Source organism: Diceros bicornis, chromosome 5, assembly GCF_020826845.1.
Source record: "Diceros bicornis minor isolate mBicDic1 chromosome 5, mDicBic1.mat.cur, whole genome shotgun sequence".
NCBI lineage: Eukaryota > Metazoa > Chordata > Mammalia > Perissodactyla > Rhinocerotidae > Diceros > Diceros bicornis.
Genome location: NC_080744.1, coordinates 26,237,807 through 26,255,640, shown reverse-complemented (window position 1 = coordinate 26,255,640; position 17,834 = coordinate 26,237,807). Strand labels below are relative to the sequence as shown.

General features: G+C 37.4%; 1 gene segment (V, D, J or C); it reads left to right on the top strand.

Annotated features, from left to right (window-relative positions):
* Positions 1–6,606: 6,606 nt before the first annotated feature.
* Positions 6,607–7,240, top strand: LOC131405465 (T cell receptor alpha variable 10-like). The segment is given in 2 exon segments: positions 6,607–6,658; positions 6,882–7,240. Coding segments are annotated over 2 exon segments (411 nt in total).
* Positions 7,241–17,834: the final 10,594 nt, after the last annotated feature.

Sequence of the window (17,834 nt, the reverse complement as noted above, 5' to 3'; positions counted from 1 at the left end):
GGCACATACGTATGGTGACAGATGGAAACTAGACTTTTGGTGGAGAATACAGTATAGTCTATCCAGAAGCTGAAATATAATGATGTACACCTGAAATTTACATGATGTCATAAACCAATGTGACCTCAGTAATAAACAAAAAGAATAAGAAGTGAACATTCCTCATACCCAGCTCTTCATTAGTGAAATGGAAAGCAGTCTGACACCAATAGTTGCTCATCTAGGGCCAAAGTAATTTCAAAGTATAACCATGCAAAGAATGAATGGTCTCTGTGCCCATTCTTGCAGTCAAAATCCACCCCCACAAGTTGTTCCAGGCCATTCGTGTGGGTATTTCTGTGTTTTATTGTTCTTTTAGAGAGCCAATGTGTGCCAGAGAAGGTGGCATCTGCAGAATGTCTTCCTGACAGGCTTTGCTAGGAGAGACGATAGGAGAGATACAGCCTCCAAAAACCATAGTTCTACATAGAGAAAGAAGGAAAGAGATGAAAGGAGAAGGAACAGAATCTCACATATAACTGAAAAATGAAAAAAGAGCAAAGCAACATTTATCCTGGTTTCTTCTTTGGTAAGTCAGATGCTGGGTACAGGCTAATAATCAAAAAGAAGTGGAGGGGCAGAAAGAGAATTGAAGAAATGATTCAAGTCTAAATCAAGAGTGATGCCCCTCATCTTATCCCTGGCCAGTACACAGGTATGTTGGCTTTCTTACAACAAGGCCTCAAGTGAGATAGTTTTGCAGTGCCAATGGAAGATTAAGCATACATTTTCATCCCCGTATCCCCTGAAACCCTATTAAAAAGATAATAAAGAAATTGAAAAGGGCATAAACTCACAAAGAGAACAGAAAAGGAGATGATGGCAGACAATGATGTCAACAAAATTTTAGAGGGTGAGCAGTATATGGAGAAATGAAAACTTGCATAGAAGAGCAAATAAAGAAGAATCCTGGATTTAGTGTGAGAAGCACCATGATGTATGTTATACCCCCGTGGAAGGGTTTAGGCATCAGAAACAATAATTACCTTTGAATAATTGAGGTAGATGATGCTCTGTGTGTGTCTGTGTTTGCGTATTTTGAGGACTTTTGTGGGGGGGAGTGGAGGATGAAAGTAGGAGGATGAATGAGAAAATATATAGTAACAGACCACCCGTGTTCTCTACCAGTGTACGTATAACAAGCCATGATTACTTCCCAAACCCAGCAGAAAATTGGAAGTTAGTCATCAATGAACTGATGAACAGCACATAAAAAAGTCAGAATATTAAAATAGAAAAATGTAATCATTATTCACTTCAGGGAAAATAAAATGTTATTCAAGAAAGGAACATACTCATAGTACTCTATATGGTTCAACCGAATTGTCTTCCACATATTTTACTAATGTATACCACCAATACTGGTGATTAGAAAGAACACCTGTTTTCCCCAAACCTTGTGTATTAATAAGGTTTTTGACTTTTGCTTATCATTTAAGCTTTCTTTTATTTTTAATAATTAATTATGAATGAGATGGAGCTTCATTTCATATATTTAAAAGCCACTTACATTTTTTCTGTAAATTGTCCATTCATATACCTGCCAATTTCCTGTGGTGTTATTGTCCTTTAAATATAGATTTTAAAGAAAATTCTCTATATTAAGAAAATTGTCATATAACTGTCATATATATGTGTCTTTTTAAAAAGTTTATTGTTATCCTTTTGACTTTATTTGTAGTCTTCTTTTTGCCATGTAGAATTTAAAAAATAGGATGTAGCTTTTGAATTCTGTTTGACCATTATTTTGTTAAGGATTTTCACATCTTTATTCATCAGAGTTATTGGTCTATAATTTTCTTTTATTGTTGTGTCTTTGTCTGACTTTGGTACCAGGATAACGCTGGTCTCTTAAAATGAGTTTGGCAGTGCCCCTTCCTCTTCCATTTTTGGGAAGAGTTTGGACAGCATTACTAATTCTTTTTTCAGTGTTCAGTAGAATTCACTAATGAAGCCATCTAGTCTTGGGTTTTTCTTTTTTGGAGATTTTTGATTTCTGCCTCAATTCCTTACTTGTTATTGGTCTGTTCAGATTTTCCATGTCTTCATGAATCAGTTTTGGTAGGGTGTGTGTTTCTAGGAATTTATCCATTTCTTCTAGGTAATCCAATCTGTTGGTATATAATTGTTCATAGTAGTCTCCTGTGATCCTTCGTATTTCTGTAGTATCAGTTGTAATGTCCCCTCTTTCACTTATAATTTCATTCACTTGAGTCTTATTTTTTCTTCTTCTAGCTAATGGGTTTGTTAATTTTGTTTATCTTTCAGAAACGCTGCTGTTAGTTTTATTGTTCTTTTCTAGGCTTTATTTTATTTATTTATGTTCTAATCTTTGTTATTTCATTCTTTCTGCTAACTTTGGGCTTCCTTTCTTCTTCTTCTTCTAGTTCCTTGGGTGTAAAGTTAGGTTACTTATTTGATATCTTTCTTTTTTCTTAATATAGGCATTTATCACCATAAACTTCTCTCTTAAAACTGCTTTTTATGCTTTCTATATGTTTTGGTAGGTTGTTTTTCCATTTTTATTTGTGGCAAGATATTGTTTCACTTCTTCTTTGACCCATTTGTTGTTCAGGAGTGTGTTTAATTTCCACATATTTGTGAATTTTCCAATTTTCCTCCTGTTATTGATTTCTAGCTTCATACCACTGTGGTCAGAAAAGATACTTACTGTTTCAATATTTTAAAATATGCTAACTTATTTTGTGGCCTAACATATGTTGTATCCTGGAGAATGTTCTATGTTCAGCTGAGAAGAATGTCTGCTCTTCTGTTGTTGGACAGGTTGTTCTCTCTATGTTAGATCCATTTGGTCTATAGTGATGTTCAGTTCTGCCCTTTCTGTATTGATTTTCTGTCTGTATTATCTATTCATCGTAGAAAGTGGGATATTGAATTCTCCTACTATTATTGTATTAATGCTTATTTCTCCTTTTAGATCTATTAATTATTTTTTGCATATTAGGGGCTTCAATATTGGGTACATATATATTTATAATTATTATATCCCCTTGATGAATTTATCTCCTTATTATTATATAATGACTTTTTTTGGTCTTTTTTGACAGTTTTTGACTTAAAATCTCTTTTGTCTGATATAAGAATTGCCTCTCTTGTTCTTTTTCTGTTATCATTCACATGGAATATCTTTTTTCAACCCTTAACTTTAACCCTATGAGTGTCCTTAAAGCTAAAGCGAGTCTCTTGTAGTCAGCACATAGGTGGGTCTTGTTTTTTTTTAATCCATTCAACCATTCTACATTTTTTGATGGGGAAATTTAGTCCATTTATATTTAAAGTAATAATTGATAGGTGGAAACTTATTACTGCCATTTTATTAATCATTGTCTGATGTTTTGCAGTTCCTTTGCTCCTATCCTACTCTCTTTCTTTGTGATTTGATTCTTTTTTGTAGTTATATGATTTGCTTCCTTTCTTTTTATATTTTGTCTATCTATCTCCTAAAGGTTTTTTATTTCTGTTTACCATGAGGCTTACACAAAATATATTATAGTTATAACAACCTATTTTGAGTGATAACAACTTAATTTTGATTACATATAACAAGTCTACAGTTTTACTTTTCTCCCACCCACTTTTTTTTTTTTTTTTTTTGCTGAGGAAGATTCGTCTTTAGCTAACATCTGTGCTAATCCTCCTCTATATTTTTTTTTTATTTGGGACACCTCCACAGTGTGGTTGGTGAGTCGAGAAGGTCCGCACCCAGGATTGAACCTGTGAACCCAGGCCGCCAAAGCAGAGCATGCAGAACTTTAACCACTTGGCCATGAGGCCAGGCCCTTAATTTTCTCCTCTTTCTTCTTTATATGACTGATTTCACATTTACATATTTTTATATTGTATATTTACTAACAAATTATTGTGCTTATAGTTATTTGTAATACTCACATCCTTTAATTTTCACGCTGGAGTTAAAAATGATCATGCATCACCATTACAGTATTAGACTATTCTGAATTTAACCATATGCTTTCCTTTACCAGTCACTATTATACTTTTAGTTTTCATCTTGCTAATTAATGTCCTTTTATTTCAGATTAAAGAACCCTCTTCATTATCTATTGTAAGGCAAGTCTAGTGGTGATGCACTCCCTCAGTTTTTATTTGTCTGGAAAGTCTCTCTCTCCTTCATTTCTGAAGGACAGTTTTGTTGGGTTACAGTTTTTCTTGGCTGGCAGTTTTTCTCTTTTAGCACTTTGAATATATCATCTTACTCTCTCTTGGCCTGCAAGATTTCTGCTGAGTAATTTGCTGACAGTTCTATGGGGGCTCTCTTGAATATAATGAGATACTTTTCTCTTACTGCTTTCAATATTTTCTCTGTCTTTGACTTTTGACAATTTGATTTTAACGTCTATCAGTGTACATCACTTTAAATTCAACCTACTTGGGATTCGTTGGGTTTCATGTATCTGGATGCCCATTTCTTTCCCCAGATTTGGGAGGTTTTCAGTCATTATTTCTTTAAATAGGCTTTTTGTCCCTTTCTCTCTTTCTTCTCCTTCTAGAACTCCCAAGATGCATACATTGATTCATTTTATAAAGTCCCATAAGTCCATTAGTCTTTCTTCACTATTTCGTGTTCTTTTTCTTGTGTTCCTCTGATTGGATAATTTCAAATGATTTTTCTTCAAGTCCACTTAGTCTTTATTCTGCTTGATCATGTCTGATTTTGAACCCCTCTAGTGAATTTTTCAGTTCAGCATTGTATTTTTCAGCTTCAGTATTTCTGTTTGGTTCCTGTTTATTGCTTCTACGCTTTTGTTGAACTTTTCACTTTGTTCATGTATTGTTTTCCTGATATCATTTAGTTGTCTATCTGTGTTCTTTTGTAACTCACTGAGCTTCTTTAAGACAATTGTTTTGAATTATTTGTGAGACAACACACAGATTTCCATTTCTATCTGTTGGTTACTGGAAATTTCTTGTTCCTTTTGATTGTATCATGTTTTTCTGATTGTTTATGCTCCTCATAGGTTTGCTTTGTTGTCCAATCATTTGAAGAAGCAGCTAGCTCTCCCGGTCTTTATGGTCTGGTTGGGACTGGGAGAGACCATCAATGATCAGCAGCGATCAGTATGAGACAAGATAGAGACCAACCCCTCAGTGCGTGTACTGAAATGTTGGTCAAGGTCTCCTTTGCTTCCTACTCTCTCTTTTGGAGGAAACCTCTTAGTTCTGTGCTTTGTCCTAATCTTACAGAACAGTGCCAGCTATAATACCACCTGCCCCTTTTCTTTCTTGCTAACTGTCCCAGAGGACCAAGCTCTGCCAGTCATTCAGCACTAAGTGCGAGGTGAGATAGAAACTGGCTCCATAGAGGGTGCTTTGAATTATTGGACATAAGACCTCCTTTGCTTCCTTCCCTTCCTTGTGGAGGTAAAACCTCAGTTCTGCATTTATTCCCAATCTTACAAAGCAGTGCTGGTTGTAGAACAAAGCCCTGCCCTTTTCTTCATTCCTACTTGTCCCCAAGGACCAGGCTATCCTTGTTATTTAGCACTTGGTCCGAGGCAAGACAGAAACCTGATCCATAGATGGCACTCTGAAATGCTGTAGATAAGACCCTCTTTGCTTCCTTCCCTCTCTATGGAGGATAAGCCTCAGTTCTTCTCTTCCCTACTTCACAGAGAAGCACTGGCTGGAAGAGGACACCCTCTCCTTTCTGTTGTTCCTTACTGTCCCAAGCGATTGGGCTTTGCCTGTCCGTCAGTGCTTGGCATGAGGTGAGATAGAATTCAGCCCCAGAGAGGGCACCCTGAGAGGATAGGAGGCCAGGTGCACATTCAAATCTCACTCACTACCCTCTCCCTCTCATGCCTCCGTGGGAGAAATCATGGGCCTAGGGTATCTTCTTGGTTCCGAGCTAACCTGATTTGGTGGAGGAACTGATGTGGGTAAAGTGAAATTTGTCTTCTGACCTGTATAAATGTGACTGTTCTGTCTGTGTTCCTCTGTTACTTCTTAGCTGGATTCTGAATTTCTCTTCAAGGTATTTTGGTACTAATATCGTTGGTAAATCAGTGTTTCTGCGGAGGAAAGAGAGTTAGGACTTTCTACTCTGCCATCTTGCCAACAGCCTGCATCATGTCTTGTAAATCTTTCAAAAATGGTCAAGTAAGTGTTACTGCACCTATTTTCATATAAGAAAGCTGAGGCTCGACTGTCCTAACTAATATCACATACAACCGGAATTCAGACTGAGGTCTTCAAATACATTTTAAGTACTGATATATTAAGCTTATACAGACATATAGGGGCTTATATTCTACATCAAGTTACAATTAGTGAGGAGGAAACCTAGCAAGAAGCTTAATCAGAGGTTTTGAGCTACTGTAGCTCTGACCCCAAGATGACAGTGTTTGCACTGGCCCTGCGGGTAAATATGATTGTGTACAGGATAGTAAAATTTAGTCTCTGATTCACTGGGCAGGTGCTCTCTGATTGGCTGGGAATACACCCTGAGAATCCTTTTGTATAATGTTAAAAATAAAACATGTTGAGTAGACAAGCTAGATTTTGGGGGCAGCCCTGTACAGAAGAAGAATGGAGAAGCATCTGAGGACCTCCTTCGTGGTTTTGTGGCTTCATTTTTGTTGTAAGTTAAAGAAGACTTTTAACCAGGTAGACATAGGAAATCCAGGGAACATATTCTTAGGATTTTCAACAAAAATTTATTGCATTGGGGTAGACAAGGGAAGAAAAAGGGGCCATTTTATTGTTCACTTGGGATTCATTGTGGAGAGAGGGAAGGGATGCAAACTAGAAAACATTAATAATGGCTGAGCTATCTCTTGAATCTCACTTTGCTTTTTGAATAGGGGTGAGTGGCAAAAACCAAGTGGAACAGAGTCCTCCATCCCTGATCATCGTGGAGGGAGAAAACTGCACATTTCAATGCAATTATACAGTGAGTCCTTTTAACAACTTAAGGCGGTACAAACTGGACACTGGGAGAGGTCCTGTTTCCCTGATAACTATGACCCACAGTGGTAGCAAAAAGTTGAATGGAAGGCACACAGTGACTCTGGATACAACCACCAAGCACAGTTCCCTGCACATCACAGCCGCCCAGCTCAGTGATCCAGCCTTCTACATCTGTGTGGTGGGTGCACCGTGCGCCCCAGGCACTTGCAGCCAGTACCCAAACCTGAACCTGGAGATTGTCAAGGAGCCTTAAGAGGTGAAACAAGAACTTAATTTTTTTTTTATGTTGTATGTAATTCACAAGTGAGCTAGTATGTCTGTCTCAGACATGGCTGAGTTTCATCTTGAGCCTATACTTCTTTATAGTATAAAGATATCTTCACTCAACACAAAACGTTAACTGATACGTGTGGCTTTTCCAAAGGATAAGACTGTCATGTGGCATTACTGCTGCTGAGTATAAGATATTTTGATTGAAAGAGAAAGATCAGCTCTGCCTGGGGCCCAGTCACCAGTAGAATGTTAACTAAGTGGAAAAGCAACCAGCTGATTGGGCTGATGACAATATCTGATGTTTCCTTCTTCCTGAAAGATTTTTAGCCCTCACTTAATGGCTATTTAAGTTCTCAGAAAGCATTCTGTGGGGAGAGATCTGCTTTACCATCCCATCCACGCTCCACATCAAGGCACCCTTCCAGATGTTGCATCAAGTCTTTTATTGCCTTCCACAACTGTTCCTTTGGAGAACGTCAGGGCTCAGACTGTAACACCAGCATGACACTGGCAGGCACAGTCACTCTGAGGCAGCAGGACATCTTTCCAGGCTCTTCTTCTATTACTATTCTAGAAAAGAGACTTAAGAGACAGAATACCTACATGGTATCTATAGTCTTAGATTGCACAAATTATGTTGTTTTGGGGGACAATCAGAGAAATTTAATTATGGTTTGAGAATTAGATGAGGCAAATATTTATTTGAAAGGCTGATACCAACTAAGAGAAACAGGAAGGATATTAACTAAAGTATTAAAAATGGTCATCTGTGGGTGGCGGGAATATGATATTTTTAATTTTGTATCTTTCTTTCTCATTATTTCTAATTTTCTATACTTCACAGGCTCTGCTTATGTGAAAGCAAAGGTTATTGAAAAACAAAACTAGGGGTCCTCTGCTTTCTTATTCTGCATGTAAGGAGCTTTGGAGTCACCACTCTGTCCTAACGACAAGTTAAAAACCTAAACAGACTGAAAAATAAACTGTTCTTGGATCTATAAAGGGGGAGGACACAGGACAAACGGCTGCCCCCAAGACTGGAGAGACAGACAGCAAAAACAAGGAGTTGCTGCTTAGTGGAGCAAAGACTCATGAGCAGAAACTGCAGTGGGAACCAGTACAGGAGTAGGAAAACATGAACTGTAGTTGACGAATTTCTGGAGGCTCAGTGTGGACAAGTCAGAATGTTAAAAGCTCCAGGGGGAACAGTAATAGGGGACTCCACAATATTGTGAGATTTACCTCCCAGAGCTCAAGCAAGTACTCACAGTAAATATTGGAGAAAAATCCCCTAATGCTTCTGACAGGGGATGGGGGAAATAACTATGTCAAAATGCACCAGAATACTCTGTTCTTCTTAACAAAGCCTGTCCTTAGGGAAACTGGTTAACCAGCTGCTGAGGTACTATCAGAGCCTAACTGACATGGGAGAGGAAATACCCAACAACTCCAACCAGTTCTAGCCATCCTGCCCCTCCTGAGGCAGGAGAAAAAAACAGAGAAACACTTGTGAAGTTCACAGTTCAGAGGCACAGGCTCAACCAATTACTGAAACTTATTCATAGGATCATAGAACACTTCCCCTCCCGCACACCTCACCACCACATTACTAAAGGCTTATTTCAGCAATTTCTTTACCCAGTAATCATGTCTGGCTACCAAGAAAAGAACCACAGGCATATCAAAACGCAAAATATATAATGTGAAAAGCAAAATCAAGCATCAACCAGACGTGGCTGGCATGTTGGAATTATCATATTGAGAATTTAAAACAACTAATGTCAAGAGTTCTAAGAGATAAAGTAGACAGCATGTGACAAGAGCCTCTAGGCTGGAGGCTTATAACAATTGTAAGCCCCTGGGCCTAACAACCAGCCATACTGGGGGCCTACTTACTTAATAGAAAATCTGCAACAAGAATGTGCTATTAGAACTTGCAGCCAACTGTTCTAGGTTTCCCCACACCTGATAAAGAGACTGAAGAACCCACAGAAACTACACACAGCTGAGCATTACAACCAGCCAGCCAAGGGGACAGCTCACCTGGGCACCTATGGCAAGAGCAACTGCACCACAACAAAAGGACACATGTAGCCCACACAGAGGTCACTCCTGGAACATTTGGAACTGGGGATGAGAGGGAAGCACACTCCCAGGCCTCTTAAGGCATCACTTATATAAGGTCACCTCTCCAAGATCAAGAGATGTAGCTGACCTACCTAATACTTAGACACAAGCACAGGGAAAGAGGCAAAATGAGGAGACAAAAGAATATGTTCCAAGTAAGGGAACAGGACAAAAACCCAGAAAAGGAACTAAATGAAACAGAAATGAGCAAACTACTCAACAAACAATTCAAACAAAGAGTGTTAAAAGTGATCACTGATCTTAGGAGAAGAATGGATGAGCTCAGCGAGAGCACCAACAAAGAAATGGAAGATATAAAAAAGGACCAATCAGAAATGAAGAATATAATACTGAAAATGAAAAATTCATTAGAGGGACTCAAAAGCAGAGTAGAGGATACAGAAGAATGGATCAACAATCTAGAGGAAAGACTAGAATAAATCACCCAAGCTGAACACATAAAAGAAAAAAGAATTAAAAAGAGTGAGGACAGTCTAAAGGCCCTCTGGGACAACATCAAGTGCACTAATATCCGTGTTATTGGTGTCCCAGAAGGAGAAGAGTCAGAGAAAGGGGCAGAGAATCTATTTGAAGAAATAGTAACTGAAAATTTCCTTAACTTAAGGAAAGAAACAGACAACCAGGTACAGGAAGCACAGAGAGCACCAAACAAGATAAACCCAAAGAGGCCCACACCAAGACACATCATAATTAAAATGCCCAGAATTAAAGATAAAGAGAGAATCCTAAAAGCCGCAAGAGAAAGAAAACAAGTTACATACAGAAGGAACCTCATAAGGCTATCAGCTGACTTCTCAGCAGAAATGTTACAGGCTAGAAGAGAGTGGCACAACATATTTAAACATATTTAATGTGCTAAAAGGAAAACATTTGCAGTCCAGAATACTCTACCTGGCAAGGTTATTATTCAGAATGGATGAGAGATAAGGAGTTTCCCAAACATGCAAAAACTAAAGAAGTTTGTCACTAAGAAACTAGTCCTACAAGAAAAGCTAAAAGGATTTATTTAAGGGGGAAAGAGAAGACCACAAATAGGAGAAATTATCTATTTCCATGATAAGACAGTAACGGATACAAATGCACAAAAAAGAGGTTAGATATGACATCAAAAAAGTAAAATGTGGGAGGAGGGGAGTAAAAGAGTAGAGCTTTCAGATAGAGGTCAAACTAAAGAGACCATCAACATAATATAGATTGCTATATATGTAGGTTACTATATATGAACAACACAGTAATCACAAACCAGAAACCTGTAATAAGTACACAAAAAAATAAGACAAATGAACCCAAACATAATACCAAAGAAAGTCATCAAACCACAAGGGAAGTGAGCAAGAGAAGAAGAAAGGAACAGAGAAGAACTACTAAAACACAGAGGAAAAAAAGTTAAAAAATGGCGGTGAGAACATACTTATCAATAGCTACTTTAAACATCCATGGACTAAATGATCCAATTAAAAGGCATAGGGTGGCTGATTGGATAAAAAAAACAAGACCCATAGATATATTGCATACAAGAGACACAGTTCAAACCTAAAGACACTCACAAACTGAAAGTGAAGTGTTGGAAAAATATACTCCATGCAAATGGCAAAGAAAAGAAAGCTGGGGTAGCAATATTTATATCAGACAAAATAGACTTTAAAACAAAACTGTAACAAGAGACAAAGAAATACACTACATAATGATAAAGAGAACAATCCAACAAGAGGATGTAACACTTGTAAATATCCATGCACCCAACGTAGGAGCACCTAAATATATAAAGCAATTATTAACAGACATAAAAGGAGAAATATACAGTAACACAATAATAGTAGGGGACTTTACCACTCCTCTTACATCAATGGATAAATCATCCAAACAGAAGATCAATAAGGAAACATTGGCCTTAAATGATACACTAGGACAGATGGACCTAGTAGATATGTACAGAACATTCCATCACAAAAAGGAAGAATACACATTCTTTTCAAATGCACATGGAACATTCTCAAAGATTGATCACATATTAGGCCACAAAAAAAGTCTCTATAAATTTAAGAAGATTGAAATTATAGCGAGCATCTTTTCTCACCACTATGGTATGAAACTAGAAATCAACTACAGGAAGAAAATCAGAAAACCCACAAATATGTGGAGATTAAACAAAATTCTATTGAGCAATTATTGGATCAACAAAAAAATCAAAAGAGAAATCAAAAAATACCTGGAGACAAATGAAAATGAAAATATGACATGCCAGAATTTATGGGATACAGCAAAAGCAGTTCTAAGAGGGAAGTTTATAGCAGTGCAGACCTATCTCAACAAACAAGAAAAATCTCAAATGAACAATCTAACAGTACATCTAAAACTGGAAAAAGAAGAAGAAACAAAGCCCCAAATCAGTAGAATAAAGGAAATAATAAAAATCAGAGCATAAATAAATGAAATAGACTAAAAAAAAATAGAAAAAATTAATAAAACCAAGTGCTCGGTCTTTGAAAATATAAACAAAATTGACAAACCTCTAGCTAGACTTACCAAGAAAAAAAGAGAGAAGACTCAAATATGTAAATTCAGAAATGAAGGAGCAGAAATTACAACGGGCACCTCCGAAATATGAAAGATTATAAGAGGATATTATGAAAAGCTTTACGCCAACAAATTGGACAATCTGGGAGAAATGGACAATCCCATTTACAATTGCAACTAAAAGAATAAAATACCTAAGAATAAACTTAACCAAAGAGGTGAAACATCTGTACATGGAAAACTATAAAATATTGCTGAAAGAAACTGAAGAAGACACAAAGAAATGGAAAGATTTTCCATGCTCTTGGATTGAAAGAATTAATATAGTTAAGATGTCCATACTTCCTAAAGCAATCTATAGATTCAATGCAATCCCTATCAAAGTTCCAAGAAACATTTTTCACAGAAATAGAAGAAAGAATCCTAAAATTTATACGAAACAACAAAAGACCCCAAATAGCCGTAGGAATCCTGAGAATAAAGAACAAAGCTGGAGATATCGCAGTCCCTGATTTCAAAGTATACTACAAAGATATAGTAACCAAAACAGCATGGTACTGCCACAAAAACAGACACACAGATCAATGGAATAGAATCGAGATCCCAGAAATAAACGCACGCATCTATGGACAGCTAATTTTCAACAAAGGAATCAAGAGCATACAATGGAGAAATGAAAGCCTCTTCAACAAATGGTGTTGGGAAAACTGGACAGCCACACGCAAAAAAAGAAAGTAGACCATTATCTTACACCATACACAAATATTAACTCAAAATGGATAAAAGATTAGGATGTAAGACTTGAAACCACACAACTTCTAGAAGAAAACATAGGAAGTATGCTCTTCGACATTGGTCTGAGCAACATATTTTCAAGCACCATGTCTGAGTGGGCAGGAGAAATAATAGAAAAATTAAACAAATGGGACTACATCAAACTAAAAAGCTTCTGCACATCAAAGGAAACCATCCACAAAACGAAAAGTAAAACTAACAATCACAAGAAGATATTTACAAACCGTATATCTGATAAGGGGTTAATCTCCCAAATATATAAAGAACTCATACATCTCAACAACAAAATACCTAACAACCCAATTAAAAAATGAACAGACATTTCTCCAAAGAAGATATACTGATGGCCAACAGGCACATGAAAAGATATCCAACGTCATTAACTATCAAGGAAATGCAAATCAAAACTACCATGAGATATCACCTCACTCCAGCCTCAATGGCTATAAATAGCCAGACAGGAAACAACAAGTGTTGGAGAGGATGTGGAGAGAAGGGAACTCTCATACACTGTGGGTGGGAGTGCAAACTGGTGTAGCCAGTATGAAAACAGTATGGAAATTCCTCAAAAAATTAAGAATAGACAGTGGCCTGGTGGTGTAGTGGTTAAGTTTGAGTGTTCTGTTTTGGCAGCTCAAAGTCCACAGGTTCGAATCCAAGACGCAGACCAATGCACCACTCATCAAGCCATGGTGTGCTGACATTGCATATTTAAAGTAGAGGAAGATGGGCAAAGATATTAGCTCAGAACCACTCTTCCTCAGCAATAGAGGAAGATTGGCAACAGATGTTAGCTCAGGGCCAATCTTCCTCACCAAAAAAAAAAAACACATTAAGAATAGAACTACCATATGATCCACATATTCCACTGCCAGGTATTTTTCCAAAAAACATGAAAACATGAATGCATAAATATCCATGCACCCCTATGTTCACTGCAACATTATTCACACTAGCCAAGACTTAGAAGCAACATAAGCACCCATCAAGGGATGAATGGATAAAGAAGATGTGGTATATATATACACAATGGAATACTACTCAGCCATAAAAACTGATGAAATCCAGCCATTTGTGACAACATGGATGGACATTGAGGGTATTATGCTAAGCAAAATAAGTCATAAGGAGAAGATTAAATACCATATGATCTCACTCATAAGTAGAAGATAAAAACAAAGCAAACAATCACATAGAGACAGAAATTGGATTGGTGGTTACCAGTGGGGAAGAGAGGAGGGAGGAGGGGGAAAGGGATGATTAGGCACATGTATGTGGTGGTGGATTGTAATTAGTCTTTGTGTGGTGAACATGATGTCATCTACACATTATTCAAAACATAATGATGTACATCTTAAATTTATGTAATGTTATAAACCAATGTTACCACAATAAAAGAAAAAAACCTGTTAAAAAAAAAAAGAGAGAGAGTGTTTCACTGGGTTGCGCCATACCTGATACAGAATTCCATTAACGTAAACTAGTGGTTCAATTGAAAAAAAAAATCTCCCAATCTCTCAGCCTATTGATGAAATAATGAGCTCCCACTTCTCTATAATAAATATCGTATGTGTCAATAGAATTATAAGAGAGCTTAGAATTTCGCCCCCTGGCATCTGGCATGGTACATCACACTTAAGTTTCCCCACCTCATGTTGCTGTGGTAAAACTATAATGGCCAAAACTATAAGGGCCAAAACTCTTTAATTAGCCTTTAAGAACACACCCACAATATTGGCAAGTGCTTCCAGTAGCAGGGGCCTTTAGAGATGATGCCACATTTTGCATGAGGTAAGATTAGTCTCTGCTGTGACATTTAGATGATTTTAAAAAACAGCTACTACATAAATTTAACATTCTATGACTTGTACCCTATCATATGTTTTGAACATAAAGTTCTCATTTTCTTTAAAAAAAAATAGGGAAAATGTAACTTTAATATATAAATAATTTTGTAAACCAATGAGATTAACTCTCCAAAAGAAAATTGCATTAATAACATAATAGCTAATATTAACTGAGTGTTTGCTATGTTCTAGACATTATTCTACATTTTGTCTATCTATGTATCTATGTATCTATGTATCTATCTATCTATCTATCTGTCATCTATCTATCATCTATCTATCCATCTATCTATGTCACTACATATCTCAAATTATTCTCACAGCAATTCTATAAGATGTGTACTATTCTTTCTCCACTATTCAGTTGAGAAAACTAAGTCACAGAGAGATTCACTGAGCAAGTTGATCAGAATCTCACAGCAAATAAACTATAGAGCAGGAGTTTGATCCCTGTCATTCTGACACCAAAGCCAACATTTAAACAGAATTTTGAATAGACTTTCAAAAACAGACATGCAAATAGATTTAAAAAATAATTTTTAAATCTCAGTTTTACTAATAATAGCGAAATAAAAAATGATTCTCTGAAATAGCATTTTTCACATTAAATTAAGAAAGATAAAGTTTGATTATGTAATATGTTGGCAAGGAAGTGGAGAAACATGCTCTGACACATTGTAAATGTGTAAATTGCTACCGCTTGTTTTGAGGCATACTGGCAATACTTATTAAACGAAAAACACATGGATCCTTTGTCACAATTTTTATACTTTCAATAATTTTTATGTTCATGTTGGCAAACTTCTTCATATGAGGATATTCATTTCAGCATAATCTGTGGTAGTAAGAGATTGGAAATCATCTAAAATTGCAAAAATACAAAACTGCTTAAGTAAAATATGGTATATCCGTACAATGGTATGCTATGCACCAATTTTGCAGGGAAAAAAAGCAAAGCACAGAATGGAGTGTATAGATTTGTCTGAAAAGAATGAATGTGTGTGAAAGAGATAGTTGCCTCTGGATGAACTGTGGTACTGAAGGCTAAATGAGGAAGGGAGACATTTTTACTTTATATCATTTATATTACGTAAAATGCTTATGATATACATGGATAATAGTTATCTTCATGTCCCCCCACCCCACTCCCAGTGACTTTCTGATCTTGCTCAGGTCTAGCAATGGAGAGTTCTTTTTTCCCTCTGCCATGCTTTTCCCTCCCTCCCTCCTAAGATCTATCAAGTTTGTGACCCTGAGTTTTGGTCACACTTGGTCCCAGTAGCCAGGAATAAAATTATTTGACAAAGTGAATGTTTTAACTTATCTTCCTAATCTCTGTCAAAGAAGTTTCCAGATATTTCCACGAGCTAGTTGATGTCCCTCTTTTCAGTGCTTTAGGCCTTTTAAGTTTTCACCTGCTGAGATTCTTGCATAAAGAGAAACATAATCAATTATACCTCCCCTTGGGTTCAATTCTTTTATAACCTCTGACAGCAGTTTAGCTTTAAAGGCCATTAAAGGAATGTTGAAACAATTAAAAGTGCAGGTAAGAGAAGGCTTTTCTGATCACTACTTTAACCTCATATACTCTATGCCCACCAAATTTCAAAAATCTCCTTTCCTCAGCCTTTTTCTTTGTAGGTGGTGTGAAATGGGTACTGTGTGTGACCACGAGGTGGCAGTGGCTCCATTCCTCTCATTCCACAAATGCTTTATACATCTAAAGCATGAAAGTTACTAGGGGATTTGCTTTTAATTGGCTGAGCCACCAACAGAAAGGCTCTCTCACTCATTAGAGAACAAGAACTAAGACACAGAAACAGCTCCTCAGAGAAGACAAAGTGTGGAATCATTACAAATTGTATCAAGACTGAGATATCAAGATGGACAACATGCTGGAAAGTGCCTTCATAGTCTTGTGGCTTCAGTTTGGGTGTAAGTTGGAGGTGAAGAGATGAGCACCATAAGGGCACATTTGTCCAAAGCTGGGGAGAAGAGAGAGGAGTTTAGCCTCAGTTCATCACAGGTTTCTTGTTGGAATTTTTCAAAACTGCTGATCTAAAAGCTGTGTCTCATTTCTGATTTTGTTTTCCTGAACAGGGCTGAGTGGAGAAGACCAGATGGAGCAGAGTCCTCAGACCCTGAGACTCCAGGAGGGAGACAGTCTCAGCCTCAACTGCAGTTACACGGTCAGCTATTTTAGAGGACTACAGTGGTACAGGCAGGATCCCGGGAGAGGCCCTGAACTCCTCTTCCCCCTGTATTCAGTTGGAGATGAAAAGCAGAAAGAAAGACTAAGAGCTACACTGTCAAAGGAGGGAAGTTCTCTGCACATCACAGCCCCTAAACCTGAGGACTCAGCCACTTACCTCTGTGCCATGGAGACACAGTGCTCCCCAGGCACCTGCAAGCCTGCACCAAAACCTGCAGCTGGGGCTCTGGAATAAGGTCATCTCTGTTGTTTTTCTCCCTTGAAGATGTATTCACTTAGCACCCAGAACCTCTTTCCAAGTGGTCCTATGGAGAATGAAGTCTTCTGATATTGCCAGATGCCAGAGATTATTGTTCATTCTGCCCAGGGATCCTAGACTGTCACCTTTGCCTGTACCTGGGTTAGTCCACTCTTTATAACAGCCCAGAGCTTCCCTCACATAGATCAGAATGCACAGCTGTGATAAGGAGAGTTTTGGTTTCTAGTCTTGGCCACTTGAAAAGAGACCACACAGGAACACACACTCTTTCCTGAATTTTTTTTTTTTTTTGCATTCTTTCATAGTAATCTGGTCATACATCTATAAGTGAATCTTTCCCATTTTAATATGGTCTTCTTGAAGCCCACATCTCCACCAGCCACATTTCTACATTCCTCTTCTCCTTAGTAATCGTATTAGTTTAAAATGATTGTCTATACTTACTGTCTCCATTTCCTCAACTCCCATTCCTCACCACCTCCGGGCTTGAATCTGGCTTCTGTTGGCATCACTCCAAGAGAAGCTTTCACTTTAACAACAGTGGCTTTGGTGTTGAAAAGCTAATGCATATTTTTCAATCCTCATCTTGTCGGAGATTCTCAGCAGTCTCTATTCCTTTCTTTTTAAAAATAGTTTTTACATTTATCAAGATAATACTCTCATATATTTACAAAATCAAATAGCACTCTCTTTCTGTCTCACTCCTCCACACACTCGTCTTGCCTCCCCAATGGAAGTGCTGTTAATTTCCAGGTGATGGCACTGACATTTATCTTAATATTTTAAATTACTGTTT